This window comes from Ptychodera flava, chromosome 15 (assembly GCF_041260155.1).
Source record: "Ptychodera flava strain L36383 chromosome 15, AS_Pfla_20210202, whole genome shotgun sequence".
Lineage (NCBI taxonomy): Eukaryota > Metazoa > Hemichordata > Enteropneusta > Ptychoderidae > Ptychodera > Ptychodera flava.
In genome coordinates, this window is record NC_091942.1 from 14272056 (window position 1) to 14299137 (window position 27082).

Genomic DNA, 27082 nt, shown 5'->3' on the forward strand with positions numbered 1-27082 from the left:
ATGCACAAATATTTCACAATATATATTTAATACAGTGACTTATTTTTGAGAAAAATGACAAGACATCTTTCCTTCTCATTGATGCAACTATTTTCCTTTGTGTCTCAGGTTTTCTGTAGAAAGAAGCTTTTTCATGACCAAAATAACAGTTAAAAAAAGGCAGGTTTCGTCATTATTAGCTGTGCTTTTAGAGTTTCAATGTTACAAGAAAAGGTCATCTCAGACACTGCACACATCAGATTTGGCTAAACTAACCCTCTATGGGTTCTCAGGAGATTTAATTGGATGGCTGACAAGTCTTAACACTCATCAAAGTTTCTGATTTACTGCTTTTTCCTCTTTGATATTAATGATTGACATCCATTTCTGTACAACAGTTCAGGACATCTGGTTAAGCATAGAAAGTGTGAAGTACATTCACAGCTCAAAAAATGTACTGTATTCAAACTTTAAGATTGACACTTTGAAATTCCTATCTAACAACTGACATGTCAACAATTTCATTAAAACACAGAACGACTGTTTAAAATATAAATATATGTAATCTTTTTGTTTTACCGTTGTCGCGCGGGGGGTCAATTTGTTTTCGAAATTTGGAATAGGGGGTCACCCTGTTTTCAAAATTTGGAATGGGGGTCAGACACTTTTTGACGTCGGCAAAAACTAACCGCGCCCCCCCCCCCGGCAGAAGAAACTGACCAGTCCCTATGTATTGAGTAGACATCGACATCATAGACGTCTGTGGAATCAATATAGACTCCGTCTATAATTCACAGCGCATATCGTTTAAACAACTTCAAACAAGTTTACAAGTCAGAAAAAGGCTTGTTCAAAGCCAGGTCGGCGCTAGACGTGCTCCAAGTCTGTTGGCGTATAATATCAAATCAGAGTAAATTCAAGGAATAAATTCCAGCAGACTGTCACGTTAGCGGTAGGCTATAGCGTAGATTGTTGGGTGAAGGCGACAGCCCACAGCAAGTAACTGGTGCCGATAAAAGCCAAGCGACGGGGGAGTCTAGGTCTGCATTTAATAGATAGAAAGAAGTGCATCAAACTCATAGGTGCAATCTCTGGGTACAAGGGTCGTGCCCAATGGTTATAACAATATCGCCGAACGGTGGTATATAATAGGCGATAAACGCAGTTCTTTCTCTAAATTTACAATTTATAGATATTGTACAAGATGATACGCCCCAAGTTATCTGTTTCATCAGTTACATTCCACTTGCTACTAGTGACGTATGTCACGTTTGTCACTTCGCAGTACCTGCCGACTTGGGATTCTCTGGACAGTCGACCTCTCCCGACATGGTACGACGAGGCGAAATTCGGAATTTTCATGCACTGGGGAGTATTCTCAGTGCCCAGCTACGGATCAGAATGGTTTTGGTGGAATTGGAAAGGATTGCACAGACCCCTGTATGTCATGTTCATGGCGAACAACTATCCGCCAAGTTTTAAGTACCAAGACTTTGCACCGATGTTTCGTGCTGAATTCTACGACCCTGACGAATGGGCCGAAATATTAGAGGCATCTGGAGCCAGGTGAGTAAAATTGTATAAACATAGGAAAATTGCCTCGAATAGGAAAGTACAGAATAGTGTCGTGAAACCATCGTGTAAACTATAAAATTCTTCTATCGAAGATTAATCCAAATTGATATTTTAGATATTCAACAGCAGGTACTACCCGACCATGGAGAAGAGCACTGTTTTTGTTAGTAGCCAACCATTCTAATTCTGACCCACTAACTCTAGTAAATGTTTATATAAAGGGTGTACACATATACTACAGTGGACACCGTGTAAACGGCTGTGTAAAGTGCGATCCGTAGGCGTTTAGTGACTTTCCAAGTATGACTGCAGAGGGGGTAGGACACTCAACCGGCCCAGTTGAACCCGTTTGGTGATCTTTCAAGTATAAAGAGCGGAAAGGAGCTCAGTCCTGATCAAATACCAAACTGTTTTTATCCATGATATTCATATTTCATAATTATTAATATATTTTACTTAGACTATAGATGCCTTATTCACCAGTGTCCGATTTATTCACAAACAGAAGTATTTCATGAAAATATCAGAGGAGATACAAAAACTTGTGATGTATCTAAACGATTTCTGCGAGGTCCATACCTGAAAACACGTTCATTGGAAAAGTTGTATATTTATTTATTTGTTTGTTTATTCATTTATTTATTTATTCATTCGTCCACTCGTGAAATGCGACTTATGTATGTATACAGATACTGTATTTATGAAGACAATATGTGTAACCACTGCCCTGAAAACGGGTTCCTTATCACCTTTTATAACAATGTGTACTGGTCAAATTCTGGTGGTGAAAGGGTTGATAGTTTGCATCCATTTGTCATGGTTGTTGTAATCTAACTGCGCTGTGCGGATTTCCCGTAGTCGTGAAGGGTACTGGGACAGTGTGTTGCAGAATAGTATTAGAAAGACGTTCAGTCACATTCTTTAAATCGGTAAAACATTTGATGAATTCAGAGCAGCTCGTCCAGAGTAGCCAACTTTAATCTTGTTTAACTCCTAACTTTTATATCACCTGCTATCTATGGTATTACCGACACGGCCAAAGCCACAATGAACCTACGTATACGGTCATGTGGTGCCTCTTTTTAATGAACAGAGGCTGCTCATCATTTACAGTGCATTTATCAGAACGCAGTCCGCACCGTTGCATCCATCACGGGTACTAGCTGGATAATATGTTCTGTAAGCTTATGATATTTTTTGGTGATCATGCGATTTTTCAAAGAGTAAAGAACTCCTTACCATCGTAGAACGGCGCAATGACTTACGTATTGTTCTCCGTCTTGAGACAACATACTGTTGTAAAGGTTATTAGCTTCCTTTTCGCAGGGCTGCAGGAGCAATGCGCAGATATTCAGACAATGTACAAAGGAATGCACGATGTGACATTGCCTTCGCTATCTGGCATTCGCACACTGAAAAACTGAAAATAACCACGCTTACAAAGAGCTTCACACACACACACACACACACACACACACACACATATATATATATATATATATATATATATATATATATATATATATATATATATATATATATATATATATATATATATTCATATACTTGTAGTAGGAATATTTGCAAATGTAGCATGCTAACCATTATATTCACGTTTCAACTCTAACTCTTTTAGTTTGACATACATACATACATACATACATACATACATACATACATACATACATACATACATACATACATACATTAAGCTGCAGGCTTCTCTGTTTGAAATTTGCACCATTTGTCACTGCACTTGTTTCTTCAAATACTTTCATCTTAACGTTAAGTTACTGTCCCTCCACAAGCGAACAAAAGAGCCATTTGTGGAAGGCGATTAAAGAAAGTGATAGCGAACGTATTATAGTAAAGTTCCACGAAATATAACTTACTGGCAACGACAATTAACCCGAAATTTGTAGGGGTCTAAATATACATTATATAGGGTTGAACTTGACAGCATTTGATGGTTTGCTGTGTGACGTCTACTCTTGAGAAAACAATCGTGACAAAATTGTACCGGAGGAGGGGCTGTTATGTACGCATACATACGTACGGTGTCAGTATTGCGAGAATTTCATAGTGAAATCTACACAATCATCCTGATGTCAAATTTCATTTAGCTCTAATTTGTCCAGACCGCATGCCGCTTTTGTTTATCTGCAAGAGTTGTCTGGTGGGCGTTGAGTCCGTGTTCTATTTATAATAATTTTTTGTGGCATCGAGTTTCAACAGTTGGATAATTTGAGATATTGGTCAGGTGACTTGCCGCTTTGCCCCTCTACCAAGCTGTTCTGGTTTTAAATTCAGTCTCTGCAAAATGTTTCTCTCCTCGACATCTGTCTTCACACTCTGCCTGTTCGTCTGTATCTCTGCCAAATATGCACCAAACTGGCAGTCGCTGGACAGCCGACCTCTGCCGGCGTGGTACGATGAGGCCAAGTTCGGTATATTTATGCACTGGGGATTATTTTCAGTCCCAAGTTTTGGATCAGAATGGTTCTGGTGGAGCTGGAAAGGTTCAAAGAGTGGCCGCTTCATAGAATACATGAAAGAAAACTACGCGCCACACTTCGAGTACCAGGACTTCGCTCCAATGTTCCACGCTGACCTTTTCAGTCCCGACGATTGGGCCGACATTTTGGAGGCATCGGGAGCCAGGTGAGAGTCTCACTGTATACAAGCACTGCACTATCCCTTACATTTATGATTGCACGTATATTTGTTGAGGACGTTTACCGCGAAAGAAACACTGTACAGGTCTACGTATGACAAAGTACAAAGTAATAATATTCTTGCATCCTGCAAGGTCACTACGCCATATATATATAATATATATATATATATATATATATATATATATATATATATATATATATATATATATTATATATTTATTTTTTTTTTTTTTTTTTTTTTTTTCTGGTACACGTGCTATCACATTCTGTTTTGGTCATGTCAGTCGAAGTATAGGAATTTTAACATGAGTTAGAGTGAATACGGTCATTGAATGATCCGTGAATATATTTCACACTTTCTATATGCATAGCCCGATGTACAGAATCGCTGTACATAAATTGATGCCAATCACTGATGTAAAAGAGAGAACAGCAGTAAAACACTTCACTTGGTAATTAGACTAAGCTTATTACAAGCCATCACGTTTACATGTAAGTGTGAATGAACCCATCCTTTGCTCACATAAGTCTGTTTTTCATATTTTAGGGTAAAATTATAACTGTATTGTTCAATTCGTGGCTTGTATGATGCAATATATGCAATTATCAGCCTATTTCTTAATTTCAAAAACATAGTGAATTCGTCGATATCACAAAGCCAAACACAGGGTGCCCCACCCCATGGAGCCAACATCCCCATCGACCAGTCTCCTCGGATTGCTGGTATACGTGCTATACGCCCACCAAGAAAAGGGCTATCGGTCATAAATGTACACACAGCAACCAACGTGTGTCAGTAATAGCGCTGATCGCTTCATGGGCTTGCAGCCGAGTTGTTAATACTTACGGTTAAGGTGGTACTACCCAGGAATTGCGCAGTATTAGCAATTGCTCTGCATGTAGAACTGAAATTGTCTTTTTCTGAAACTCTCAAAATAGACTTCAAATGAGAAGTCATTTTGATACTTATAGTCAAAAAGTGGTGTCTAGGCTGTGCAAGATTTCAAGATATTTGCAACATTTTTGCTTCCTGTACTACTGTAAAAATCCTGCAAAATGCTGACTCAATATTTTTCATAGTTCATGTTTCTGTCTGCGTACGTCTACTCTCGTAACTTCATCAAGTGGTAAGCACCGCACATTTTCCTCACTTGTAAAGGAATGTTTCAGAACTCTATACTATGGCAATCAGTAATACTTTATAAACAACAACCTAAATGTGTGAGGGCTGAAATTTGTCTAAAAGTAGTGTGAACTGCATAAAATCAAAGGATACGGCATGTTTTTATAAGATGTATCTAATTGAGCAAGAAATGAACACTACTTTTTCCTCATAATTTTTTTCCCTGTCTACTTATGTCTGTCTTTTTACGTGTACGCTACACGAGATGTGAAATTCGGGAAAATGACGATACTCTCTGACAAGTTTAAAAGCCGTGTGTTTTTTCGGAAACTATAAAGGAAATTCTGAAAAAGGCAAGCTTGTTCGTGGTCCAAAAAGCACGGGGTTGTGGTTCCCCACGACCACGTATCTCAAAAATTAGGACAGAAATCCAATTTTCTATTTATTTTCTGTTTATTTTTGTTTATAGAGCCCAGTTTATCGTAGAAAAAGAAGTGGAAAGGGTACTTCAGATTCTCTTAGCTCGAAAGTAGGGCGTGAACGCCTCTCTGTTTATTTTTGTTGACAAAACCATTTTTAAATGACAATACTTTTAATTTTGAGCAGATTCTACTTTAATACTCCACTCTAATGTGCGATGAACGTAACTGTTGACAGGTATATTCGGACAAAAGTTGCCTACTTAGAAGTTGTAGTTTCTTTGTTACGGGCCCCTGGAAATGTGATTATTTTTACTGATGAATATTTGTACAACGGCGTCATTTTTTAATAGAAAGCGCTATTTTATTTTTCCCCTTCGTTTGACTTAACAGTGATGTCACTTAGACTAAGCCACTTAGACTCTTCCGGTTCGATACCATGTTATACGATTGTACCATGTTGAGTTATCACCCGCCCCGTCAAGATACTAGAAATTCGAGAATTCGACCAAAGGTGCCAGCAATTGATATGTAATTGTTTGTGGGTGAAATTATATATCCAGCATTCACACGTGATAGCTAAAGGAATCAAACTGAAACTGTCTCGTGAGAGTCTATGACCGAATGGAAGAAGGAGGAAAAGAAGATTCAAGAATTTGAAACTTTCCATAATTGTATAAAGGCCCTCCCTTGTAGAGATTTTATCTCGAAGCGTCCCTCACGTGGCCAAGGTTGGTTCAAGATCGTACGAGGTGATGGAGATAGCGTCATACTTTTAATTAATATTTGGTAAAGATTTCAATGCGAACACTCGAGAAATGTATATACCATGGTGTGATCTTCTTTAATATCAAAGATCGACGGAAATGTCCATGTGATGACCACTGTATAATGATGATAATTTTGTAGTAACGTAAGTTTAGAAAAGTATATAATTATAACTTTGTAGAGAATGTACACTGACGACTTAGAATTTGAGACGTGGAACGTTACGTTTGCCATCTCGTAATAAAATTCTAAAGTGACGCTACAACCAACATCTTGGTTACTGAAAGCATTACGATCCAGACTGGTACTTCAACTCGTATTCTCCTGACTACGAGGGCGACAATATGCTCTATACAGTTATCTATAGCCTTCATTTGACCCGACGATATGTGTATATATGTACACCAATCGAGTAAATTCGCGATCGGAACCGAACTCACAACGTACGGTACCCAGTCACCTAGAGGAGACATCGCTGTCAAAACCGCTAGGCTGGTTCAATATGTATTTCTTCATATTTGTTATCAATATTCAGTTCACACGGCGCCTCAATCCACAGGGTATTGCAGGTATTATTCGTCAAGAAGTTATGAATATGATCAATAAATGCCATGTATTAAACTTTTTCACTATACACAAGCCTAACCTGTGTCGGGTGTGTGCATACCCTCGCTATCTCTGTATAGTATTTCAAAGAAAACGGTCTCCCTAATTTGTTCTACCGATTACCAACGCGGGGGCTTATCGCCCTGGCCAACTAACTCGTTAGCAGTCATCAGGTAAAAAGACGGACGCGTTTTTTACCTTTAATGTTTGATCAGCGCACAGTCCCTACACCACATGGGTGGAGGGACCGTGGTCAGGGCGATAAGCCCCAGCGTTGGTGATGGTGATCGGCAGAACAAATTAATGAAGGGGGATTAGGGAGTGTTCAGAGTTCACTTCGGGGGCCCGTAGGATTTTCAGGGGGCAAACCCAGTTCTCTCAGGAAAAATTAGGGGGAACCAGACAAAAATACCACAATCTTTTAGGGGTGGACTAAGGAAAAACCACATCAATTCAATATTTGCCCACAAGTCCTGAGCTATAGAAAGAGAGAACCATAGTAGCTACCAGACTGACAGATAAACTCTGGAAGTGTACAGATAAACTCCATAAGTTTATATAAATTTTGTAATATTCACAGTGACTTTTTTATGCATATCTACTGTAGTATATTTTTCTCCTCCCCCCAAGTGTCATGAAATATCTAGTATTTAGCATGGCAACACAGACCATACAGTGAACAGTCAGCGTTGTTATTGTTGAAAAGAGATCGTGAATCAAGTCCAGACTAGAATTCATTTATCAACAATAACAATGGTTATTTACGTATGTATATACTAGTATGTTGCTACACACAGCAATGAGTCTTCTATGTAGGGATAGAATGAGAAACTATTGTTGATACACAGAAAATAAAACATTGAACAAATGCCAAAAGTTACAGTAGATGTCCCTTTAAGGTGGGGGACTACCCAATACCAAGAATATTGTCATTTTTCTAGAGCTCACATTTGTTGTAGCTGGAAAGATGAGGATAAAAAAAAATATGGCCAGAAAAATGGATGTGTCCAATTTACTCTTTTGAGATAATTTACATTCAGTCACCCACGTGATTTTGAGCACCGTACATGACTTTATTGCAAATTTGACCCTTTCAAAGAAAACAATAGCCACGGTGGATAAATATCTTGTTATATCGTTACACTTCTGGTCCTAAAATGTCCTCTACGTGTATTATTTCCAATACAAGCAACATGTATGAAGTTACTGATCTAATAACAATGATATCACACATTTAATGTATTAAAATTGTTTAACGAATCTGAGTCAGCACTTTTGCGTCTTTTTTTTTGTCTGTAAGCATATGCATTTATCCATTGGGGGAACCATGGGGGAAACCTAGGAAATATGAGGGAGACCCTAGATTTTCTCAATAATTTACTGGGGGTCCATGGACAAAAATAATCAGGATAATAGAAAATCCTCCGGCCTCCCCCAAAGTAAATTATGAACAGTCCCTTAGAGAGGGTAATTAAGAGATATAAACTGTTATCTTTGAAATAATGAGATAGCGAGGGTCAAGTAATAGGTACACACCCGAGACAGGTAAGGCTTTTACAATGAAAAAAGTTTAATACATGACATTTGTTGATCATATTCATAACTTCTAGACGAATAATGCCTGCAGTACTCTGTGGTTAATCCCACTATTGTGGCGTGAGTGATCATGATGAGTGATCGTAGAAGGCTAACTTTCACTTCATAGTGCTGTCAGCGAACACTTAAGGGCGGTGTATTCTAGTCCATCGCATCGTGAAAGTCACGTTACCCTGGGCCCTGGGTCATGTGAGGTAACACCGCAACTTCATAACACAGTAGACAGAGTGCGCCACGAAGATGGCTTGCACTCGCGATATTTTGATATTTATCAGTCTATTCGTCGGTATTGCTGCCAAGTACGAACCAAACTGGCAGTCGTTGGGGACTGGTCAGTTTCTTCGGCCTGGGGGGGGGGGGGGGGCGGTGGATTATTTTTTGCCTACGTAAAAAAGTGGCTGACCCCCCTATTCCAAATTTTGAAAACAGGGTGACCCCCCTATTCCAAATTTCTAAAACAGGGTGACCCCCCCCGGGCGCGACAAAGGTAAAACAAAAGATGGACATAAATTATATATATATATATATATATATATTATATATATATATATATATAATATATATAGTATATGAAATATCTCATTGCAAAGACAGAGAGCTTCATAAAACGTGTTAGATGGCGAGTATACTTTTTAAGAAGAAAGGCAACGAAGATGAAGAGCCAGTCCTCGACGACCATTATGGGTTTAACTCACGGAAATCACCGCCCCAAATCGAGGAGTTGAAACCGTTCGAAAATGACCTACTACATATGATAGAGAACTTGAAATTCCGAAAGGTTAATGACACATTCCTCAAAGGCCTTGGTCAGGACATCAAGAAAATCAAACGCTCGAAAAAGGTATTCATCCTGCTGACAAGACACGCAATTCTACGAGGTTGAAGTAGACCAATGCCAGAAGCTGTTACGTGAGAACATCACTAAGTCATATAAACTTGCGGACGTTGACGCCTGTAACAACATCAACATGGAAGCACAATGGATTGCACATGACCTACATATTGATGAAAGAATGGACACACTGGCTATGAAACAGGCATTTATAACGCTGAAAGACCACAAAGATAACTTCATGAACAACCCAACATGCAGACTCATCAACCCCACGAAGAGTGAGATGGGCAAAGTAAGTAAACAAATCCTTGACAGAATAAATACTACCATCAGATCAATCACAGCTGTAAACCAATGGAGAAAGTCAACATCAGTCATCCGCTGGTTTGAAAACATAGAAGACAAGATGCAATTCAAATTCGTGACATTCGACATTGTGAATTTCTACCCATCTATCTCAGAATCCTGCTACAAAAATCGCTTGAATTTGCAACGCAACACACCACCATTGCAGATAGGGATGTTGATATCATTATGCATTCAAGGAAATCACTCCTATTTGATGACTCTGTACCATGGATGAAACGTGATAGCACCAATTTGTATGACGTTACAATGGGAAGTTATGACGGAGCTGAGGTATGTGAACTGGTGGGGCTTTATATTCTCAACATACTTGCTTCATCCTTCGATAAAAACAATATTGGTCTATATAGAGATGACGGCCTGGGTGTAATCAAGAACGCCACTGGCAGAAAAGCAGACAGAATGAAAAAGGACTTATCAAAGACGTTCAATGACCTCGGCCTGAAAGTAACCATCGATGTAAACAGAAGTATCGTGAACTTCCTTGACATAACTCTAAACTTGAGCAACGGCCAATACTACCCATACAGAAAACCTAACGACAACACGATATATGTCAATAAGAAATCCAACCACCCTCCCTCCATAATAAACACATCCCCGATACAGTTGGAAAGCGCATCTCCTCCATATCCAGCGATGAGAGTCTGTTCAACAAGGCATGCAGTGATATGTACAGTGAAGCACTTAAGGCCAGTGGGTACGATGACCAGCTAAATTACACACGTGTTGACAAGCCGGTAAAGAAAACAAGGAGCAGACAGCGTAGAATTACATGGTACAACCCACCCTACAGTAAGAGTGTGAAAACCAACGTCGGAAAGGAATTCTTCCGTCTCCTTGAGAAACATTTCCCAAAGGATTGTAAATTACATAAAGTTCTTAACAGAAATACACTTAAATTAAGCTACAGCTGCATGCACAACATGGGCAGCATTATAAAATCACAACAAACGGGTCACCCAGCGCAATGATAGAAAACCCACTGATGTATGTAAGTGCCGCATCAAGACCAATTGCCCACTCCAGGGGGCTTGCCAGTCTAAATCCATAATCTATAAAGCTACTGTTACAAGCGATGCCAATGAGGTGAAACATTACATCGGTCTAACTGACAACACATTTAAAACACGCTATGCAAATCATGTCCAATCTTTTCGAAGTAAGGCATACGCCAACAGCACAGAATTGTCAAAATATGTCTGTCACTTGAAATCTCAGGACAAACCATTTAATATATCATGGTCAATCCTATCAAAAGCAAGTAGTTACTCAAATGTGTCAAAGAAATGCAACCTTTGCCTTACAGAGAAGCTATTCATAATCAATGCAGATAAATCTAGCCTTTTAAACAAGCGTTCCGAGTTGGTCTCAAAGTGCCGACACGAAAACAAATTTTACTTGTCAAATTTCAATCCAACCCACAACACCAAATGGTTTGACCCAACCTGACACTTATATGTAAGCACCTGAAGCAAATTTCACACAATAAAATCTACCTATCTGACGATCGCGTGTATGCGTGAAACTCGAGTAATAGGTACCAAACATACTTGATGAGATCTCATATTTATGTATATATATATATATATATATATATATATATATATATATATATATATATATATATATATATATATATATATATATATTATATTTTACATTTTACATATATTTATATTTTAAATAGTCATTCTATGTTTTAGTGAAATTGTTGACATGTCAGTTGTAAGATAGGAATTTCAAGTGTCAATCTTAAAGTTTAAATACAGTACATTTTGAATGAGCTGTATTTTGAATGAGCTGTGAATGTATTTCACACTTTCTCTGCTTAACCAGATGTCCTGAACTGTTGTACAGAAATGGATGTCAATCATTAATATCAAAGAGGAAAAAGCAGTGAATCAAAAACTTTGATGGGTGTTAAGACTTGCCAACCATCCAATTAAATCTACTGAGGAGCCATAGAGAGCTTTTTTAGCCAAATCTAATGTGTACAGTGTCTGAGAGGACCTTTTCTTGTAACATTGAAACCATAAAAGCACAGCTAATAATGACAAAAACTGCCTTTTTTAACTGTTATTTCGATCATAAAAAAGCATCTTTCTACAGAAAACCTATGAAACAAAGGAAAATAATTGCATCAATGAGAAGGAAAGATATCTTGTCATTTTCTATCTCTAAAATAAGTCACTGTATCAAATATATATTGTGAAATATTTGTGCATGTTGCTTTCTTATACTGAATTCTCACAGAGAGAACAGAAAAGTATCAGGAATTTGTCATCCTTTTCATATGAAATGCAGATTTCATAATGGTACACTTTCACTTAGCAAACATCAAGATATCTCTGAAAGTATGGCGCCCGAAGGGCGCGCCAAAAAATATGAAACATCCTGATATCTCTGATATATATGCCTTGTATATTAAAGTCATGCACCTGAAGGGCATGCTGAAAGATGTCTGATATATTAAAGTAATGAGCTTGAAGAGCACGCTGAAAAATATTGAACATACAGATATCTCTGATGTATGTATGCTTGATATGTTAAAGTTGGGCGTGCTGAAAAATATGACTGATTATTAAAGTTACGCGCCCGAAGGGCGCGCCGAAAAATACAACTGAATGATGAATTTTGTGGCTGACACTAGCATTTTAGGCAATGATGAGCCTGTGTCAAAATTCAAAAACACACTGACCCCCCCTATTGGGCATTTCAAAAACATGGTGACCCCCCTATCACCAAAGTCAAAAACAGGGTGACCCCCCCCCCCTGAATCCACCGGCCCCCCCCAGGCTGAAGAAACTGACCAGTCCCTTGGATAGCCGACCTCTTCCGGCGTGGTACGACGATGTCAAGTTCGGTATATTTATGCACTGGGGAGTGTTTTCGGTGCCAAGTTTTGGGTTAGAATCAGCATGGTTCTGGTGGGACTGGAAAGGTGCAAAGCAAGCAGAATGCATAAATTTCATGATCGACAACTATGCCCCAAACTTCGAGTACCCGGACTTCGCTCCAATGTTTCATGCAGAGCTTTTCGATCCCGACGAATGGGCCGAAATTTTGGAAGCATCGGGAGCCAGGTGAGCCAATGGGAGATGCTGCGGTGCGGGACATTTCCGATATCATGGATATTGTGACGTGGACTGCAGCTGTGCTCTGTAAATCCACAGCTGTGAACTTTGAACACAGGGAGCTCAGGCTCCTTGTTTGTTTTTTTGTTTTTGTTTATGCGTGTTTGCTTATTTGTTTCGTCCCAGGGGAGTCAGAAAAACAAAAACCCAAGCATACAAACAAACAAATAAACAAACAAAAATATACAAACATAAAAACAAGCATACAAATACATAAGTAATAAACAAACATACACATATAACAAATAGATGAATAAACAAACATACAATCTCATAGAATGTTGGACAAACAAATAAACAAACAAATGTATACACACATGCATATATATAAATATATAATTATATATACATATATATGTATATATATATATATATATATATATATATATATATATATATATATATATATATATATATATATATATATATATAATGTGTGTGAGTGTAAGACACAACAGCATATTGAAAAAAGATCGAAATGATTGACTGAACAGCTCATGCAACATATTCACCACGCGACGGCAGTACCACTACTCTCTATACTTCAACAAGGGATGTGACTAAATGGCCGCTCACGCCATGACATGGCCGGTGATATATTTTTTCCTACCGCACATAAAATGACCGTCGCACCGCAAATGAGTAAAAATCCGTACCAGTTGGGAAGGACATTAATGGGGCTCTCAAGCAATTTTACGGCGATTTCCAAAGTCGTGCGGATACCATTTCCTCCAGTTTCTGCTCTTCTGCATGAGAAGTTTAAATGCTTGGGTCGCTGTGTTGTCCGTTGAGCTACGCCAGTCCTTTAAAATCGTAAATGGGCCAATTATGTAACCCGTTGGCAGGGTCAGTTGACTCATTCAGCGCGGCGTCCCCCCAAAGTAAATTATGAACAGTCCCTTAGAGAGGGTAATTAAGAGACATAAACCCTGTTTTCTTTGACATACTGAGATAGCGAGGGTCAAGTAATAGGTACACACCCGTGCCCGAGACAGGTAAGGCTTTTACAATGAAAAAGATGAATACATGACATTTGTTGATCATATTCATAACCTCTTGACGAATAATGCCTGCAGTACCCTGTGGTCAATCCCACCATTGTGGCGTGAGTGATCATGATGAGTGATCGTTCAGGTTGGCCAACTTTCACTTCATAGTGCTGTCAGCGAACACTTAAGGGCGGTGTACTCTAGTCACTCGCATCCTGAAAGTCACGTTACCCTGGTCATGTGAGGTTACACCTCAACTTAATAATTGCGAGTTGCGCCATGAAGATGGCTTGCATTCGCGATATTTTGATATTCAGTCTGTTCGTCGGTATTGCTGCCAACATAGACAGTAGAGGGGATCTCCCCCCCCCCATGCTATGTTGCCAAGTACGAACCAAACTGGCAGTCGTTGGATAGCCGACCTCTCCCAGCGCATTCTGGCTATCAACACGATGATCGTGTCGGTAAGCAAGAAAAGCACCTTATCGACACGATCACGATAATGCAAAATGCAAACCCTACACTTATGTCTCCATTTTGCTCTATCAAATGGTCTCAAATGTACTGCTTTCGTGTTGAAATAAAATTTCCTCGTGTGACAAAAAGTGTGTTCTCCATATTTAACCTTAGGCCCACGTGTTCAATTGACAATTGCTGACATCGCTTGCTAAAATCCAATCGCCATTTCATAATAAACAACCAATGAAATCGTGTTCGCGATCTCAATATTTCACGTTTTTGAGACTCAAACTGGCCCCCAAAAATGAATTACAGAGCATAACAAACAAAATTGCATCTTCAAACATACAACAAGATTTCTTTTATTTATAAAGCTTGTTCTCTCTCCTCCGCACACGGCTTCTACTGTGGCATATGGGGGGCGGGGGGGGGGGGCATGTGAAGTATGCGGATGAATGCGTCCCTCCGCAGTACCTGTTCGACTCCCACTCTGAACGAACAATTTTTTCTTTTTTCTCTTTCATTCTGTCCGTTATTTTGTAATGTTTCTCTCCCCCTCTTTTTTCCCATTTTTTCTCTTTTCTTGCTACATTCATTGCATTTCAACAATCTCCGCTGATCTTTGATGGAGATTCAGAACTTTAAAATTATAAAGTATCATGCCTTTGGCTATAAGGAAGATAAGTGCGCCGATACACATTAAAGTAAATTTGATTGCCCGATGAGGCATTAAAATTACGGTCTTTTTGATGGTCGTTAAAAAAAAAAAGGCTCATGATCGTGTCAGTTATAAGATTTTCCCGCTTATTTGCACGATCATCGTGCAAATAAGCGGAAAATGCTTCTTATAGACACGATCATCATGTCAATAAGTAAGAAAATCTGCGTATTTGCACGATCATCGTGCAAATAAGCAAATAACGGAAAATGCGTCCTATAGACACGATTATTTAGTCAATAAGTAAAAAGAACACGATTATTGACACGACCATCGTGTCGATAGGTAAGAAAAAGCACGTTATCGACATGATCATGGTGTCGATAAAGCATTTTTTTTTGCCTATAGAAACGATGATCGTGTCGATAGGCGCTACCCTCCCGGCGTGGTACGACGATGTCAAATTTGGTATATTTATGCACTGGGGAGTGTTTTCAGTGCCAAGCTTTGGGTCAGAATGGTTCCGATGGAACTGGAAAGGTGCAAAGAAAGCAGAATACATAAAATTCGTTATCGACAACTATGCCCCAGACTTCGAGTACCCGGACTTCGCTCCAATGTTTCATGCAGAGCTTTTCGATCCAGATGAACGGGCCGAAATTTTAGAGGCATCGGGAGCCAGGTGAGCCAATGGTAGATGCTGCGGTGATAGACATTTCCGGTATCATGGATATTGTGACGTGGACTGCAGCTGTGCTCTGTAGATCCACAGCTGTGAACTTTGAACCGTAGGCCGGCTGGTGTATTTCTACCCTATGCATAACTCTCCGTACGCAGCGTCTTTTTGCTTTTAGCTTCATTTAGTTTCCTGTGTACTTTCTTTTCTGCTGTTATACAAATAATGCTATATAGTTTGCAAACTCTATTGTTTTGAGGACGGCGATATTTGCGGACAAAAGTCCCGGCATGCAGCAGCCCAGCACAGGAATATCATGTAAAATAAGTGAAATGCTAAAATGTGATTAAACTTCCCTAAACAGCCACGACAATGTATCTTGTGTTAAAGAGCCCTATGGGAATGGTGCATACATTCTTACTAAGGTAGGGGAATTCTGAGCAAAACAAAATAAAACAATCATATTAACAATAACAAAATGAGAATATCAGCTGATTAAAACCTAGGAACTTCCTTAATAATGTTGTGTTGTGTTGGAATAGGGGGACAGCCAATTTTTGACGTCGGCAAAAACTAATCCACCACATCTACCCCCAGGCCGAAGAAACTGACCAGTTCCTTTAAGGTTACGAGCTGAAACCCTGTCTTTCTTTTTGTTCCACACTACCAATTTCCTTGTAAAAGTGTGTCACAAGGTAATAACAATGAAAAACCCATCAGGGTCTTGGTTTGTTGTCTGTCGGGACATCACCGTTGAGGAGGACTTTCTGGTGAAATTGATTGTCCTGGGAAACAAGTTCAGATTTACATGGTAAAGTGTTCTGATTGACATCCAATGCCCCCCTTGGACCACTGCAATTGTCAACCAAGAGGCCATTCACACAGCTGTCTGCTTTACGGTCCTATTGGTGTTAACTACTTACATGGTCAGCCGGACAGTCTCAGGAGAATCACAAATTTGAACTTCCAAATAAACCAATTAGCTGTGGTTTTGGACTCTGATACCTCTCACCATGTATAATGAGTATCTACCTAGGTTTGTGCCTTTGTATATGGACTATGAACCATTGCAATCCTTTATAGGCCTAAGTGTGAGTTGCGTGTATGGTTTTTACAAAAACGAAAATGCTAATATTTCAACCACTTGTAGAATAAATTGTGTGAAATGGCTACAAATCATGTTTATCACTCAATAATAATCTCAAAGACTTATGGAGAAATATAACAATTCAAGTCTTACTTTTTTCAGATACCTGGTTTTGACCAGCAAGCACCATGAAGGCTGGACAAACTGGGGATCCAAATATTCCTGGAACTGGAATTCGGTTGATGCCGGACCTCACAGAGATTTAGTCGGTAAGTCATTTTGTTTAAAGCATAACGACAAGAAGTTACCCTGATCAGCCACATGCTGTTTTTTAGCTCACATTTGGTATACCAATGTGAGGTTATCGTATAAGTATCGTATGTTACCCTTCTAATTTGTTGAAATTACAACAGAATTGGCAAAATTACCGTTTTGGGGCAATTTTTGCCATTTTTGGTCAAAAAATCGTAAAAAATATTTTTTCTTTAAAACTGTTGGACAGACAGCTTTTATATTTGGTGTACAGTTGCCCAGGGATGACAAAGTTGGATATGTGGAAATTGTCCAGAAATATGCAAACTTGTATTTTTAAGACAATTTTGTCATTTTTGGTCAAGAAAACTTGTTCTGAAAAACTACTTATCTGATAGCTTTGGCAAAAAAGTCCTGAAGGATGTTACCTTCTGCTTAAAGTGTTGGGAAACCCCAAATTTGTATAATTTAGGTAATTTTGTCAGTTTGTGACCTTAGATGACTATCACCAACCCAGGATATGTTGTGAGACAGTTTCGAAGGCTGTGAACATAATTTTTCATATTTGGTATCAATTTGTAGGAAAATTTGATCCAGAAAACTAAGCTGAGGTTAATTTTTTTTATTTTGGACCAATGTTTACAACTTTTCCATGCAAAACACACACGAACTGATAAGAAATTTCAATCCAGGATAATTCCAGATGTCATAATCACCCCCACAGTGCAAGGCATTCCACCATCTGTAACTAACTTAAGTGCTGTTTACATTTGAGTGACAGCACTGATAGCATTTTAAAAATCCCCAAGGTTGTAAATAAATCACCTACTTTACATTTCCCCACTCTGCCACCTTTTCTCTTTGTCAAGCCTTCTCTGGCTGATTTTTTTATTTACATTTGCTAATGTATCTGCTTGTCCCATTGCTGCTGAAGTTGATATGCCTGTTTCTAAAGTTTACCTCCAGTATCTATATTGCAGACCTTATTTGCTGTTGTCATTCACGTTTTTCTGGTTGTACTGTGTAGAAATCATTGTCATAATATCAATGTAGAATTTTGCTGCACTGAACAGATAGAAACAACATTCATCGACCTTTGGTACCAATACTACTAGTATGTACCACTTCCGATCAAATGTGAGCAACACCGTATCATTGGCGGTATTTTTTAAAAAGTTTATGTTGACCGAATTACCAACATGTAAAAAAGTTACAAATGAACTTTTTACTGACCAAGTGACCTTCTTTGGAAAGATCATTTACATGTATAATAATAAGAAATTATTACACACAGACTGAATCAAATCAACTTTCGAGACATAAATTTCCACAAAATGCAGTCTCAATTATTGCCTAAAATTACACATTAATTATTTATTTGGTAAGTATGAACTACCAATACATAATTCAGAATAAATAGGGGACCATGGCATACCAAACCATAGAGTAAATATCCGAGTTATTTAAATTACTGGCTCAGCGTTCTCCTTTGTACTAATATTCAGACAGATATAAGCATTTTAATGGTAACTTCTTTCCTATTTATTGATTTATTTATGTATTCTTTATGGTTCTTTTCTTCAACAGTCTCACGGATAATGCTTTTGTACATGTTGTAAAGATTTCTGTATTAATGTCCAGCATTCATGGATAGGGTGAAAGAGATACAATTCAACACTTTTTTCCAAATGTTCCGTTCATCTCACAGGTGCCCTTGCCAACTCCATCAGGGAGAAAACAAGTCTAAAGTTTGGGCTCTACTATTCTCTGTTTGAATGGTTCCATCCACTCTACCTGGAAGACAAGAAAAACGGCTACAAAACTCAAACCTACGTGAAGGTAATAAATTGCTGTCATTTCAGATATTCGGACATTCCAAAGCATGAAGGCATTTACAGTTGAGTTATCATGAATAATAATTCGTATTTAAATCGTATTCAAGGCAACCATCAGATGGCCATGTTTCTGCAAAAGAATAATAATACTGCTAGTATAAAACAAGTGAAAAAAGAGACTGACGGATTTGTCAACCAATCACATCACTTTCTTCTCAATGGAGTCATATGACATAGAACTTAACGTATATTTAACTGTTGAATTTTAAATTTCTAACACGAACTTTTCCAACAGTATTGTCTATTGTGAAGCGTATTTGCTTTTCGCTGTTTTCCGCCGAATTCAAAATGTCATGCTTGTGTGCAGTCAAGCTTTCCTTTCCAACAAATCATAGATTCCTGAAAGCCTGTCAATGTCCAAATTTTGTACAGCCATACTTTGATGTCAAATTCTTTGGTGAATTTGGACTAGTCAGGGGGAAATTAGGGTTGTCAAAAACTTAACCATAGGAATTCCCATTCTCCCACCATAATTTATCACAATCTGTCACATGATTCATACCTTGGAGTTATAGTTGTTTCATTCAAAGGGTTAATAAAAGCACCACCAGTGTGACTGTGTCATGCCATATGATTTGAACATCAAAAGTCAGATTTTTGACAGGTGTTAAACTGATATTTAATGGGGCGGAAACTTTTAATAATACTGTCATTATAATTATGGTTCTGCAGAACAAGCTATGTTTATATTGGTCTCCTTATAGTGTTAAAGTACAAAGTACAACCCGTGAAAACGCAAGGCATTTGTGTAATCTGTAAGACAGTACGTTATTGTTTATTAGTGTAGCCTGGACCAGACTGTGATCAAAATAAAGTCGTCTATAATGATATTGGACACATAAGCATGCAGGCAGTCTTGACAAATTAGAACTTTGGGTATTTCAAGGTGCAGCCAACTGAGCTATTCATCGAAAAAGCTATTCCAGGAGCAATATTTGAGGGCAGGGTAAAGTATAATTTTGCTTGGGAGGGGACATATTTTTAGGTAGCAGGGGAGCAAATTTTAGGGTTTGTTTGTCGGGGAGGGCAGATATCAGTTAATTGTCCAGGGGACAGGGCTTGGCGAAAAACGAAGAGAGGGGAAGCCACTTTTAAAAAGGGGACAGGGGAAGTTGAGCCATGGTGTTTCCGGGGATGGGGACACTGGGGAAGTACTTGTACCTCAGGGTAAGGTAGCTTCATGTCTGCAGATGAAATAGAATGACAAAATTTTGAGGGGAATTTTTTTGCGGGGCAGGGGAAATCGACATTTTTTTCGCCTCAGGGCAGGGGAGCTTCAAAAATTGACAGTGGGGAGGGGAAACAGGCAAAAATAAGTGGGAGTGGGTAAAAATGAAGTTTGAGAGCGGGAGGGTAAGTCGAAAAATTTTTCAGTGGGAGGGCAATTTATGAACAGCTAATTAATTACCCTCATGACTTAAAATTAGTCAGTCCACATTACTTGTCATGCACAATATATCTTGTCATTGTAAGGACCCCTTTAAACGTGCATTGTTCGTTGGCTGCACCTGTATTTCATCGTGATTCTTGGAATAGATCAAGAATCTGTATTTTTAAGCGGAAAAAGTACTGGAAAGCAGATCAAATGTTATAGTTAGTAGAGCCTGAAGAGCTAAATTTTGTGTGCCTTGTCATACAGGATGTAATGACACCACAAATGTATGAGATTGTCAACACATACAAACCAGAAATCGTGTGGTCCGATGGTGACTGGGAGGCTCCTGACACGTACTGGAACAGCACGGAATTTTTAGCATGGCTTTACAATGACAGGTGAGGAGATGTAATTTCAAAGTGCATCGTATGATGCAAATCTGTAACTGATTTTACAGTGAAACAAATTCTGAAAGATTATGTTGACAATTGTAAGATCCCTGAATTGACAGCCAAGCTATGTAGAAAAAAATACATTGGTAGAAAGTCACTAACCTGTCTACATGGCCTCTTGATGACTGATAGCAGGGCTCTCTTGATAATAAAACATGTTGACTCTGCCATTTTGTGAGTTGAATAAAGAAGGAAAATGGTTAAATACTGAAAAAAACACTCTCATAATTGGCTACAGTTGGTTCAACTTTTGACTTTTAATTTTAATATATGACAAGAAGAGAATAAATTCAGCCATGATTTAGGTGAACTGATACAAATTTTAACAATTTATTCTTTTCCCTTTTCTCTTGCTCCATGCAGTCCTGTGAAGGACACTGTTGTCACAAATGACAGATGGGGTGACGGGGATAGGTGCAAACATGGTGGATACTACACATGCAATGATAGGTACAACCCAGGTGTGTACATTATTATATTCAAATTTGAAGTACTTTTCTTTTGATAAGTGCATTTAAGGTAGTTTACGCCTTTAAAGTGAAAGACTTAAATTTATACGTGAACTTTCCTCAATGAAACTCTCATCCATTCTAGTATCAAATCAAGAATGAAAATTAGAAGTCCCTGGGCAAAGATTGGTACTAGAGAAACAAAGTACTGATCATTTTATGGATATTTGAAATTCAAAATGGCTGCTAACCCTGTGTTAACTCTATGGGGAACATCAAATTTTATATTTTCAAAAAATTGAGACAATGAAAAGTTTTACTCCGAGAAAGTATTGAACAAACTTGAAAGTTAAAATACCTGTCCCTGAGGTGCATTATTATCTTAATTGTGTATTCTCTTCAAATGATAATTTTCTGGTAAATTTTGTTGGAGTAAATGCTTGAAGTTATGGGGAAACTGATTGATTTGAGAAAAATGGTTTCATAGTATCTCATATGATCTTTCAGATTCAAGTAGTAAAGTTTAGTCTACAACAGAACTTACCAGGATAGCTCCGGCAAAAATGGATTATTACGAATCTTTGAATTACATATACTCTGATGTGAACAACTTCTGAACCAATGACTTGATCATTTTATTTCCTTCTTTGGCTATGAAATACTACATTAGCAGATAATTTTGTTGACATGATTTCTTTGCCATTTTATTCTCTTAAGGTGTTCTACAGAAACACAAATGGGAAAACTGTATGACCATCGATAAACACTCCTGGGGCTACCGCAGAAATTCCCCTCTGTCAGACTATCTTGACATGGATAACTTAACACAGATTTTGGCAGAGACGGTCAGGTAACGGACCAACGTACAGTGTTCAGATTTTCCAATGCAGACCTCCCTGGCTCAAGTTTTTCAATACATGCGGCGATGCCACTGCAGTGTGATGATACATCTTGTGTGAATCATGAAATATGACAACACTGTATGCTACTCTCAATATACTTCTGTTACAAGTGCCACTAAAACATGTACACACGAGTGGTAAAGCTTAGTATATATCCAAGTGAAGTCTCGTGTGACACCTTTGTAAATGCTATTAATACCTCCTCATTGGCATTAACATGATAATTTCTATCCGTTCAAGACAGGTAAATGATGTAACTGTGTCTTCTTTCCGTGTCCAATATATTTGTCAAAATCAGGTGTTTCTAGCTGCATTCAAGTTACACAGCCTCTTGAACAAAACATACCATCTTTTCACTCATAGGCAATATGAGTCCAACATGAGAAATTGCCAGCATTGTTTTTCATTCACCATCATGAATCATGATTAATGGCAATTCACTATCACACTGGCCTCACCCTACGAGTATGACCAACACAAGAAAGCAACAATGGTTTTTACCTGTAGATACTTTCAAAGAAAAAATGTCATTGATCACAAAAGACGATGACTTTTCTTCACCATCTGATTTTATCTTTTGCCTAAAACAGCTGTGGGGGAAATCTACTGATGAACATCGGTCCGACTAGTGATGGCCGCATTGCTCCAATATTCGAAGAACGTCTCCGGCAGATGGGAAGTTGGTTGAAAGTTAACGGAGAAGCTATTTACTCCAGTAAGCCATGGACGCATCAGAATGACACCATAACCCCAGGAATTTGGTAAGTCTGTAACCATAGAGACAGACTTCTTTCACAAAATGTCATAATTTTGGTCAAAAGTAATATCAGTATTCTGTTAGATTAGCAAGTGCGTTCAACAGAGTCAAACAAAAAACATGGCAAGGGAATTCATGCAACGTCTTGTTTAGTATTCTTTAAAAGGTTTAAATGGGAAGTGCAGGACGGACAACTGCCTTCAGCCTTTTTCAGAAGACAATTGCAAGATTTGACCTCACCTTCTTTCCCAAAAATCCCCCCAAAATCTGTCTCATTATTTTATTTTTAAGTGACATAACGATAGAGATTTATCTTTATACCGTAGAAATGTAAGGTGTTCACGTATAATCCTGTAAATCTTACATGAAACCATCTTTCTTCAAATTTTTAAGTGTAGCTAGACTGGCCCCTGTCCGTTGGCTTTTTTGGCAGCAGTTACTTTCTGGCCTAGCTGTTGGCTATCCCGTTCACCCCACAATCTACACAACAGACACTGCAAGAGTATTTTGCTGAACTTTATTCCTTGAAATCTCTCTGTTTTGATATTTATAAGCCCACAGATTAGGGGCAAGTCGAAAACTTAGCTTGAATCTGTACAAAGCTGAATAAGAGTCCATTTTTAGGGATTACATCCTTAGGCTCCCACCATATATAGTTTCAGAGAATCATACTCTGTAAGATATTTGCATCTTTGAGTATTCACCTTGGGTTCATGTATTGTGACTATGACATTGTTACAGTACTTTACTGGTCTGCCACTTGTTTTGACTGATTTTAAAGCCTGTTCAGCACATGGAGTTATCACCGACTTGTTTTTGTGAAAATTGAAAATTGGATTTTCCCACACAGGGTATGGCAGCCATTTTTAACTTCTGATGTCAGTAAATTTTAACTGATTTGTAATTCTGATCCCAAAATGTGTATGGTTAATAACCCTGATTGTTATTTTTGGTTATGAAAGAAACTTGTTCAAAGCTTCATTGAGGAAAAGATTCGGTAAAAATTTGAAGCTTTAAAGTTTCAAGGCATGTGCAGCCCTAAAGTTCAAAGTTCAAAGTTTGGTCATATTTCACAATTTAAATTGTCAGGCAGTGAAGGGAAATATTATAACATTTCTGTTTTCATGTAGGTATACCAGTAAAGCTGATGCAGTTTATGGCATCGTCTTAGACTGGCCAAATTCTAACAAACTTCTTCTCGGAGCACCCAAGACCACGGAACAGACGACTATCATGATGCTTGGGTATCCAACGCCTCTGACCTGGTCTGCCGAACAACCCACTGGGCTTATTGTCTCCATGCCAACAATACCAATAAGCCAGTTGCCATGCCAATGGGCATGGGTCCTTAAGTTCACCAACATCAGCTAGATGGAAGCAAAGTTCGATCAAACCAGTGGTTTGGCTGTTATGTCACAGTTTATCTGAGAGTTATATATTTCGCGTAGGAGATATTTGCAAGAAAAGTAGTTTTTGGCTTTTGCCTTTATCTTTCTATGAATATAGAATATGTATTATTTACTGAGCTTACTTAATATTTCAGCATAATGAAATGAATTAGGTAAAATTTTAAAAATTGTTTGTTTCTGGTATCATGCCTCCGAAAATTAGGGTATAGGTAAAGCATATTTTTTTGGTTGGCTGAGACCCATAAAATACGCTAAAAGTTAGAGAATTTACTCAAACATTTTTTGGAAATGTGAAAAAATGTGTAAGGTTGGCAAGTGTGTTACTAGGGCAAGTCTGGTTACCAGAAACAGACATATTTTTCTATTTTGTTTTAACTATCACGATGCAAAAAATAGATTGCAATGGTGCTGAGCAACACAGCTTATTAGTCCCCGCAAACCGAGGGACTAGTAGGTAAGGTTCCGTCCGTTCTTGGGCATGTCATCAGTGATTTTAGAGTCTTTGAAGCGATCATAACTGAGCAGAAATATAGTACGCTATTGCCTCTTGATGCACGCTACTTATTTTCACAAAACACCTTAATTTTGTGGCCAAAGATTCACAGTTTTTGGATATTCACAGCTACATTTTCTAAATCTTAATCCATAATTACTCTTGATGTCTGGTATTCAAGCAAAATCCGAATCTGAAGTCACTGTAAAGTAGCCGATGACATAAAATATTGGACTGTACCATTATTTATAGGGGCGATTTTTAGACTGTACCATCTTTAATGGGAGCCACTATTAGAGTGTACCATTATTTACGGGGCGACTGTTAACAAAACAACTGTTAACAAAAGTGTTACTGACGACCCACTTTACCCCACGTGGCAAGTGCCCACTGTATCTTGTACATACATGGATGCATGAAGGACATTTTACCCCCGCGTAATCGTGACAGATAAAAAGGTGGGTATATTTTCATTTGAATAATATATCATTCTGTTATTTAATTGGGAGGTATTAATGGCCACAATGCATGTGGGGAATCCAGACCATTTTTTGAGATAGGCTGGTTTTGGACAGGTTTCAATGACATGTACTTTACTGCATAGAAATTGTACTGCACGAGTACAATCCAGTATCGTGATAAATAAATATAAATCCAACAGAGTTACTGTGTTTCTGCTGTGTCTATCGGAACACATGTTTAACAATGCCGACATTCTTGACACTTTTCAAAGCATGCAGTCTGCCAAGCTATCACCTACATGTACCGCTAAATGCCGTGCCCTGACATCAAAAAGTAAACATTCTGAATACGATTGCATCGCAATGACCTCGCTAAACGAGATGGCGTTCCTAAAATGCACAGAATTTTATCAGTCAGCAGGTTGTAATTATTAAAATTCATTTTTGTGCTCTCATTGCACGATTTTGCTGACGTAACGTTCAGAGTCGTGTCATTTCAAGCATGCTGCTGGTACATACACACACAGTTACGTGTGGTTCGATACACAATGGCCACCGTATGGGGCCTCCGTGGTATGCCACGGCGTATACCACAGCAGCCGCTGTGCATTAAACCACACGTTAAACTACTGTGCATGTAGTATGTACATATACTATCAGACTCGACAGCGCTGTACGTGTAAATCATTTCAGTGAGTTTACATATAGACAGTGTCTGAAAAGCGATCGATCGCCGGTTGAATTCATGACTTGAATTTCTCCATTGTCTTACTTTAATCGTACCAAAAAACTTTAATTTCTTACATTCAGAGCGATTCGCGTGCACAGTATTTAGCCAGTTCCGGTTGCTGCCCTTGAATACGATTGTCCAATCAAGGCTAACATATTTATCTATTGGATCCTGTGATTGGTCCGCGTACATTTGACGTATCTACCAGATGCTGTGATTCGTTCATTTTTATTGGTGACCGTGGGGACTTTGCGTGCGTGCGTGCTTCCGTCCATCCGTTCACACAGATATCTCAGAGATGCCTGGAGCGATTTCATTCAAACTTGCTACAAGCATTACTCCTTATGTCATACATATGCATGTCGATTTTTTTGTGATCCGATTAAATATGGCCGTGTGACGCACATTTTATTAAAAAAGCAGGGACTATGTCATTGACAATGACTTTTCGAAAGAGAGCTCTGTTTCTGAAGCGACTGCACTAAATTTCATGAAACTTTGTAAAGATGTTCATCACACAGAGCTCTGATAGCACACAGTCAGTATTGCATCAATCAATTGCTAATTTGCATATTTGATGAATTTTTGTAATTAGGGTGATAAGTCTAGAAATACCGCAGCAAATTTGATGAAACTTGGTTCAAATCTTTAGCACACAGTCTCATATTAGTGTACAAAGACACTTAGCAGTGTATTGGGAATTAATTGCTAATTTGCATGTTTAATGAACTTTTCTAATTAGTGGGCTATTCCAGAGCCACTGCATCAAATTTGATGAAACTTGCTACAGATGTTGATCTTTCAGTATTCTAATACTGTGCAAAGACATTAAGTAGTACCATGTCGATTGATTGTAATTTGCATATTTGATCAACTTTTATAATTCGTGTGATGTCAAGATTTCTGTATCAAATTTGATGAAACCGTGGCACAGATGTTGATCTTTTGGTGGTGTA

At 38.4% G+C, this 27082-nt stretch overlaps 1 protein-coding gene across 2 annotated transcripts; it reads left to right on the plus strand.

Annotated features, from left to right (window-relative positions):
- Window positions 1-1085: 1085 nt before the first annotated feature.
- Window positions 1086-25866, plus strand: LOC139151251 (alpha-L-fucosidase-like). Of its 2 annotated transcripts, none has more exons than XM_070723908.1 (8): window positions 1086-1545; window positions 17114-17220; window positions 18912-19042; window positions 20738-20871; window positions 21289-21386; window positions 22092-22224; window positions 22867-23037; window positions 24164-25611. In XM_070723908.1, exons 1-8 carry the CDS (start codon window positions 1184-1186, stop codon window positions 24402-24404), a joined length of 1377 nt encoding a protein of 458 aa, XP_070580009.1. In that variant the 5' UTR covers window positions 1086-1183; the 3' UTR covers window positions 24405-25611. The 2 variants fall into 2 exon arrangements, with proteins under 2 accessions (XP_070580009.1, XP_070580010.1); XM_070723909.1 differs by lacking the exon at window positions 1086-1545 and adding an exon at window positions 3811-4215 and having other exon boundaries at window positions 24164-25866.
- The last annotated feature ends 1216 nt before the right edge of the window (window positions 25867-27082 follow it).